The 8607-nt window shown below is 48.5% G+C and overlaps 1 protein-coding gene across 6 annotated transcripts; it reads right to left on the bottom strand.

Moving 5' to 3' along the window:
- Positions 1 to 2573: 2573 nt before the first annotated feature.
- On the bottom strand, positions 2574 to 8598 carry LOC115337727. 6 transcript variants are annotated; one of them, XM_041121753.1, is made up of 5 exons: positions 8367 to 8598; positions 8073 to 8244; positions 7854 to 7977; positions 7310 to 7581; positions 2574 to 5746 (listed from the first exon to the last, which is right to left on the bottom strand). In XM_041121753.1, the coding sequence occupies exons 1-5, from the start codon at positions 8568 to 8570 to the stop codon at positions 5742 to 5744; spliced, it is 777 nt and encodes a 258-aa protein (XP_040977687.1). In that variant the 5' UTR covers positions 8571 to 8598; the 3' UTR covers positions 2574 to 5741. The 6 variants fall into 6 exon arrangements, with proteins under 6 accessions (XP_040977687.1, XP_040977688.1, XP_029862012.1 ...); XM_041121754.1 differs by having other exon boundaries at positions 2574 to 4002; XM_030006152.2 differs by having other exon boundaries at positions 8378 to 8598.
- Between the last annotated feature and the right edge of the window lie 9 nt (positions 8599 to 8607).

Here is an 8607-nt window from a genome sequence, read left to right as displayed (position 1 = left end):
GAGCAGGGACATCAACCAGCTGCTTTCAAAGGTCCAACCCACCCAATAAATGAGTAATTAGTAATTAATTTGGAGGTGGCATTTCTGGATTTGGGGCTAAGGCATTTTGGCAAACCAAGACCCATTTTGGGGGGGGGGGAAATTAGGCAGATTTTTGCAGCAAAGCATTTGCTCTGCAAAGGTGATGCTGGGAACTGGTGAAACCCTTTGGAGGATGCAATGATGAGAGGTGAGAGCCCATCTACATACAAACACATGGATGCATTAAAAAATATGGCTCTTTCTGGCTCCTATGTTGCTGCTGGCAGTAGCTGCTCCCCCACCTGTCTGTCTGCCTTCCTTCTCCAGCTGCATAAACAGGCCCTTTGGAGACAGCTGAGCTGTCAAGCAGGCAGAGAGTCCATGTCATGCAGAAAAATGGGAATAAAATTACCACCTGACACGCCGGCATCGCCTCACCAACTGTCTATCCCTGTTGCCATGATGTGCCAGTGCTGTGTGTGTGGGAAATGGGATGGGGTGGGATTGCTCCTGGTCTGGGGAGGCGGGGTAGGAGCAGGGATGCAGAGATGCACGGGAGCATGGGGACTCTGACCCCAAACCGCCCAGGATCTTCATCACCTGGGACCGGAGCTGAACAGCCGTGTGTCAAAGTCCAGCGCTCTTCAACCAGGTTCCTTTACATACTCCGCATGAGGAGGGTTTAATGTTTTAATGCCAGATTTACTTATTTGAAGATATTTGACATTACGGGGGGGTGGGGGGTGGTTTAGAAAAGTGAGCCAGCAGCCTACTGAAAAATCACAACACAATATAGCAATTGCAATACATGGCTGAATCGCAATACAAGCATGATTCCCATTACTGGTCTCTAGATGCTCACCAGCGTGACACTGGGTGTCCCAAGTCAATGGGAAGACATGGATTGAAGCTCTCTTCAAAGCTCATTTTGCTGGTTGGTTAATTTTTATACACTGTGTTGGGCTGAGCCACATGTAACGTTCCCCCATGTTGGTCTGGCTCGCTCAGGGAGATAATTCTTTCTATGGATTATTTTAGGGAAGGCCAGTTGGCCAACTCAACTGATAGAGCCGTTTATTGACAACGAAGGCCACCCTTGGTCCTCCTAGTGTTAAGATAAGTTCAGCTCCCTTTGCGGTAGCAGTGGTCACCTCCTACTTTCTTTTCTGAGCTTCATGAGCACATCATCCTCATCCATCTTCTCCGAGCCTTCTTCCATCGCAGGGGTTGGGCGCGTGGTGCTGCATTGGCCACAGGGTGCTGGTCAAGTAGGACGTTGCTGGTGGTTGACACATGTCCTAGTTTCAGCTGGGATAGAGTTAACTGTCTTCCTAGTAGCTGGTACAGGGCTATGTTTTGAGTTCAGTATGAGAAGAATGTTGATAACACTGATGTTTTCAGTTGTTGCTAAGTAGTGTTTAGACTAAAGTCAAGGATTTTTCAGCTTCTCATCCCCAGCCAGTGAGAAAGCTGGAGGGGCACAAGAAGTTGGCACAGGACACAGCCAGGGCACCTGACCCAAACTGGCCAAAGGGGTATTCCATACCATGGGACGTCCCATCTAGTGTAGGAACTGGGAAGTGGGGGCGGGGAATCGCCGCTCGGGGACTAACTGGGCATCGATCAGCGGGTGGTGAGCAATTGCACTGCGCATCATTTGTACATTCCAATCCTTTCATTATTGCTGTTGTCATTTTATTAGTGTTATCATTATCATTATTAGTTTCTTCTTTTCTGTTCTATTAAACCATTCTTATCTCAACCCACGAGTTTTACTTCTTTTCCCGATTTTCTCCCCCATCCCACTGGGTGTGGGGGGAGTGAGTGAGCAGCTGCGTGGTGCTTAGTTGCTGCCTGGGGTTAAACCACGACAACACATCAGGGTCTATGGGGTAGGAGGGACTCCAGGAGCAGATGGTGGTCCTGAAAGGTTGTCCTGGCAGCAGCAGGAGGAATGGCTCACCAATAAGTAGCATAAATAGCTCAAACTGCCATGCATCATGTGATTTTGGCTCATTCACTTGAGTCCGTGTAAGCAGATCATGAGCAGGAACCAAATCTCTCATCATTTTGTTGTAGGTCTCAGGATGCTTTATAAAGTCCCAAGTTCTGGACTCACATGACAATGAGATAATCTTTCCCCCAAAAACATGATTTTTTTATTCCCACCCCACTCAATGCAAAGCACAAACTCTAAGAGATCAAGAAAGAAAAAAAAAAAAAGAAATTCTTATTCTCCTGCTTGATAAGACAATTTTGGGACCTTTGGGGAGCTTTCATCTCTCTGCGGTGGGTCACAGTGTAAGGGAAGGAGCAGAACGCTTGGATTTTGCCCGATTTTCGGCATTTTAATAAAGAGCAGAAGGCGGCTGGGACCTTCCATCGAGGAGGGAAAGGCTGCTCTCTGCAGGCTGCGAAACAGCATGAGACACCTGGGCTGGGTCTTGCACAACATCCAAAAGCCCAACCCCAGAAGGTCTCTCAAGGAGCAGCATCAGCCAATAATTTAATTAAATTCTTTTATTAGTATCATATATTTTTTTATTAACAACAACAACAAAAAAAACCCCAAAAAGAAGATCAAACAGCAGATTTGGGAATGGAATAAGTGGGGTGGTGGGAATAGCGAGACTCCTGGGTCTGGCTTGCTTTGGGGAGGGCTTGGGACCCCCCTTTGCCACAGCAGTGATGTCAAGCAGTCCCAGGACTGACGTTAACATGTATTTGCCTCCTGTCCTCTCCTTATAATTGCATCTCACACCTTATAATTTTAAAGTATCACATAAGAGCATGGAAGAAGCAGAAAAGTTTCCTATTGAGAGCATCTCCCACAGGCAAATGACTTGGATCCCTTTTCTCCTGGAAATTATTTAGATCTCAGTTAAAAAAAAAAAATATATATATATATATATATCCCTGCTTCCAGTTCATTACCAGCACAAAATTGGCAGAATTCAGCTGGAAGAGGTTTTTTCCATCTTTGGCTCAATATTTCACCTAAGGCTGATGCACATTGTATCCAGGGGAAGAAATCCCATGCCGGGCTTCTGGTCCAACCACAAATCTTGGGAGGATGCTGAGTCAGCATTTCCACCCATTGCTGGGTTATTGGTTATTAATTCTATAATTATTAATGATATACTTCCCCAGCGTACACAACCTAAAGGGCAGCAGGAGCGAATTTCTGCTCTAAATCTGTAAATTTTAAAGCTGTAAAAGAAAAGATGGATTCCTGCTGATAAATCTGGCTGTCAGCTCTGAATTTTAAGGCTGGAGAAGAGAAGACAGATTCCTGCAGATAAATCAGATACTCCGGAGCCCCAAAAACACACCAAGGGAGGAGCAGGATGGGATAAGGTTTGCTGGCTTGGAGCTGAAGCATGGGGACAAGCTCTTGTATCCTCCTACCTGCTCCAAACTCACTTTTAATAGGTACAGACATTCCTCCCCTTCTCACTTGACCTTTCAAACAATTAATTTAATTATTCCCAAACAACACACAGTTGGTTTCAATTAGAGGCTAACACGCTTGCCTCAACCTTCAGGAAAATAGTAATAATAATAATAATAAAAACATTGCGAAGAACAAATGAGGTCATTCACTTGAGTTGAAGAGGGTGGCTGGTAATTGCTTGGTGTGTGCAAATTGAGATTAAATAAAATAAAAAAAAACCCTCTCTGCTTGCCATTGCTGGGAAGAAGCCCTCATTTGTAAAAGAAAAAACCCTCATCTGCTTGATAAATTTTTTTTTTTTCTCCATTTAAGCGTTAAGCTTTCCTTGGGAGCACTCAGCCCCTGGGATTTTTTTTCTAGATTGCCCAACTTCTTCCATTGCTAATTAAAGGAATTGTAAGAGGGGGTTTGATGTGGGGTTGTTGGCTCCCAAAGAAATGGCCATCTCGATATTATCGGCTTGTTTTTATCCAGTAAAGGCAACGCACAAGGGCCCGTTGGTGGGAATCGAAGCTCAGAAATTCAGCCTGGAAAGGAAATGTGCAGGTAATTAGCTGGCAGGATAATTAGCCATTGGAACAGGCTGCCATGAGATGTGGTAAATCGTCATCTTCATCCCAAGGGGTCTTTTAACATCAGGTTTGGTAGGTGAAAAAATAAAAAGGGAAAATTGTTTTCTTGTTGGAAATTTGTGATGATGGACTTCACCCATCTGAGGATGAAGCTTGGGTTGGGGTGGATGCTCAGAAACAACCTTGAAAGGAGCTTCATCAGCAGGACGGGGATGTCCCAGTTGGGGGCAAAGAGCAGGCAGCAAGAGAAAATCTTCCTACCAGAGCAACCAAGCTCAATAAAACACATTTATCCAGAAGGGAAAACAATTTTGGTCATTAAAAGCCAAAAAAAAAACCAGGGGGGAAAGGAGTTTTTGTGTGTCAGGGTGGGATGGCCATGTTATTGATGGTGTTATAGACTCTATAGGTGCCATACAGGGAAATTATGAGGATTAGTGCCTTGCTCTTGGTCTAGCTTTCTCTGGAAAGGTGAAAAAATCAGGATTTCCCCCCAAAATCCTGTTCTCAGCCTTCCCCTCCCCAGCACCATGAAGGACAGTAGATTGGGACCACCAACCACTCTGGTGAAGCAGCTTCAAAGAGGACGAGCACAGCACACAGTGCACCAGCCCCCACCTCGATCCACCCATTTAATTGGCCTGATTGAAAACAGCTCACCCAACCATCACTGACATTAATTAACATTAACAAGCAACAGCCAGGTACACAAGGCTGTTCTCAACCCACTACAAGAGACCTTCATCTGTGTCTCACTCTTACGGGCAGATTCAAGGTGAAGAGCAGCATCTTTTTTAAAGAAAAAAAAAAAAAGAAGTTTTCCACTTTTAAACAACTTCTTAAAACTCAAGCTCAGGTTTTAAGGCAGCTCTGCGATGCAGTCAAACCATTCGCTGCCACCGCAGTGAGGACACATTGCTGATAGTCAACCTGGTGGCCACCAGGACCCCTTGTTGAGGTTGCCTCATCATCCAGGTCATTAATGAAGGTGGTGACCAGGATGGGACCCAGGACTGACCCCCCTGAGGTTACACCAGCATCCAGCTGATGGCTTTAGACCACTGGGGAGCAAAACCAGGGCATGAGCGTGGTCTGATTTGATCCCAAACACCCCAGGGTTACCACAGGGACAGAAATTTGGAGGACTTTATTAAAAAATCCAGCATTTTTCTCGCATAAGACCTCAATTTGTGGCTTTCATTAGTAAAGTAAATTAATCCCACTTCTTTATGGCTGCGGTGGCCTTATTTAATTTTCTGTTATGTAAACAACTTGCTCTAAGCTTAGTTTAAAAGCAATAAGGCTTTGCCATTGCATTAAAGGCAAGAGCAATATTGTGGTTTTTTTCAGGAGGGGCGGGCAACAGCCAGAGCTGGTTTATGCTTTATGAGCCCTAACAATTATTGCTGAAAGCTGTTGGGTTCTTCTTATTAAGGTGAGAATATTAAGTTTGATTAATTGAAACCTGAGGAGTGGGTCTGGGCTGGTTGTGGGTGGCATTTAGTGAGACCAGGTGGCCCAGAGCAAAGCTAAAGTCCCCTGTGGCACAGGAACCAAACCACCGTCGACGTCCTGGAAAGCAAAGCCCAGCTTTTTGGGGGGAAAACTGAGTTTTTCAGAGCATGCAGGACCAGACCAGTGTGGACATTCAGCTACCAGAAACATCAGCCGGGCTTTAATTCACCCTCCATCACTCAACCTAATGGGGAGAGCAAAGAATTGGGGCTCCTGTAGCCAAAAAAAGCAAAGCCAAACCCATCTGATGCCTGTTGCCATGGCAGGAGCATCTCCCATCCCACCTCGCTGCCATAGCAACAGGGACTCATTAGGAGCATCATCCCCACCTCCCCCACCATTAAATTTGGGGGGAGACGACTCTCCCCACACCCCAAAAGCAGGGTGGGATCCCGCTAGGCTAAGGGACAGGCAACTGCCTGCGGTAAAGGCTCAAATTAGATCACACACACACAAACCAAATAATCTGCTCAACAAATCACCTGCCTAATTAATTTCTGTGAGTGCTGTGACACCACCAGCTGGGAATTACCTGCACCTGAGTGGTAATTAATTGCAGATAAACCCAATCAAGAAAGGGAAGACAAGCAGCAAGTCACAAAGGGTGTGAGTTGGGGGGGGGGGGGGGGGGGGGGGGGGGGGGGGGGGGAAGAAGGAAATAAATTTAAACAAGAAAAAAGAGGACAAGGAAGCATTCAGCATCCTTCCCCTTTTTTCCTTTTCCCCTCCGCCACCTATTTTACGGCCAGCAACGTGCACCAAGCCCTGGCGATGGATAATTCCTTACAGAAAACCATGGGGCTTCAAAAATTTCAAATCCCAGGAAACTTTGCTCTTGGAGCAGCTCCTTACCCCAAAGCATCACAAGGCCAGTTAAACCACGCTTATTTATTATTTTCTTCTCCTGGTGAATAAAATGCAACATGCCACAGAGCTAAAAATACCATCAAATTGCTTTCATTAGAAGGGGCCCTGCTAATAGCCCTGCTTGAGCCTAATGCAGCGCACAGGCTGATAATTAATGCATTTTAAATGGGTTTAGACAGCTGATAAGTTCCTGTCGTCGTGGCATTTGCCTCCACAGGGTGTGTGTGGGTGCAAGCCGCTCCGGATTTGCCTTTCTCCAGGTGTTTTCAGCCCAAAAAAAGCACCAGAACCAGCCACAATCCCTAAAGCAAGGTCTCTCATTATATTAAGGCAGCACTTTCTGGCCACGTTGGGAGTGAGCATCCTCCAAAGGGCCGCTCAGGTCACTTGTTATTAACATTGGGGGATTTTGGGGGGGTGTTTTTTGAGTCCTGGTGGTGGTAAAGTCCTGGCATGGACTGCTCCAATGCTTTTCCCACGGGATACAGAAAGAAAAGGAGATGAGGTAGGGATGACTCCAGTATAGCAGTGCCACATGCTGGCCATGCTGCGCCAGGCAGCATCGCAGGCAGGAGACATCCCCAAGACCCCACAAACATCCCTTTGTCCTGAAGCCCCCAACCCGGCTGCATCTGGGGGTGCAGACACCGAATCGGGCACCCACACGGGCAGGGGAACCCCAACCTCCAGCAACACACTCCAGGCCAGCGCTGACTTGCTCCAAAAAGCTATTTATTTACATGTGGGTTTTTAAAAAAAAAAAAAAAAAAAAAAGGGAGTGAAATCAGGTTGCCCCTATGCAAGCATCAGTGATGAGCTGCAGGAGCCACCAAAATACCCCTAAAACACCAAATCCCTTTTGGGATCCAGCCAGACTCACCTGAGAGTAATGGAGGTAGCAGTGTAGGGGGTCTCTCCCCCCCATTATGGGGGTCTCCTGCATCTCCCCGGGGATTGGGGAGGACCCCAGCATCATCTCCACCACCAGCTGGTGAGAGCATCCCAGCGAGCCCCCGGTCACCGGTGCTGCTTCTTGTGCCAAAGGATCTCCGTGGGGGTGAAGGTAAAATCCTGCTGGCAAACATTGCAGTGGTAGGATCTGTGGAGGGCAGAGGTTTTGGACGAGTTTTCGGCCGCTTCTTCCGGGGGGGGGGGGCTGAGGGAAAACGTAGAGAAAAATGGGGATCAGAAGGAAACCAAAGCCCTGCAAGACCCTTTTCTTCCCCCCATCGCACCCCCAAAATGGGGCCCTTGGTGGCATCTCAAGGGGCACTGCTAAAAGCCAACATAAACGCAGCCTGGCTCGCTGCCACCCCCTCTCCTTGGTCACCCATGGAGCAGAAATGCTCCCCCCAGGCTGGTTGTCCCCAATTGTCCCTTGTCACAGCCCCTCGGCGAGGGGGGTGGTGGTGGTGGAAACTCACCCTTGGAGGGCCAGCAAGCACTTTCGTGGCACATGCACTCCAGGGGGGTGAAGGGCATGTGGAGATCGCAGTGGGGACACGTCCAGAAGCTCTGCAAGCAGTCGCTGTAGAGGTCCATGTCCGTCTGTGGGACACAAAGGGCAAAGGGGATGCTCGGACTCCCCCGGGGTGGGGGGGGTGGCAGGCAGAGCAGGCAGGGTGGGAGAGGGGTGTACTCACAGCCAGGCAGTTGTAGGTGAGAAAGTCCGTCATCACCCTGTGGCCACCTTTCACCTCGTCGGGCTTCATCTCCGTCCCCTGGAAAAGCCCTGGGAGCGGCAGCCACAGTTTGGGGACCGATGTAGAGGTTCTGTTTCTCCAGCCTGGTGAGCTGGCGCAGGCGGTACGGCACCTGCAAGAGGATGCGGGGATGTTGGGGGGGGGGACACACCAGCTCCCCTCATCCTCCTTTCTCAGCCTTCAACCCGATGCAAGGCACCAGAGATGGATTAAAACCACTTGCACTGCACTCACGGCCACGTCACCTCCGTCTGCAGGAACTCCAGCAACCCCTGGCCGAGCACAGATATGTCCCAGGAGCTTTGCCGGCAGCCCGACTCCTCTCCCCGACCTTCCAGCAGCTGGTGGAGGAGTTTTTCCCAGGCAGAACGAAGCTGCAGGGCTGTGGAAAGCAGGCGTAGGGCAGAGTCCGCATTGGGGACGGTGATCTCCAGCCATCCATCCACTACCAGCCAGGCACAGTCTGTGCTGGTGT

Source organism: Aquila chrysaetos, unplaced genomic scaffold (genome assembly GCF_900496995.4).
Source record: "Aquila chrysaetos chrysaetos unplaced genomic scaffold, bAquChr1.4, whole genome shotgun sequence".
NCBI lineage: Eukaryota > Metazoa > Chordata > Aves > Accipitriformes > Accipitridae > Aquila > Aquila chrysaetos.
Note: the sequence above shows the minus strand (reverse complement) of the source record. Positions and strands in the feature narration are given on the sequence as shown.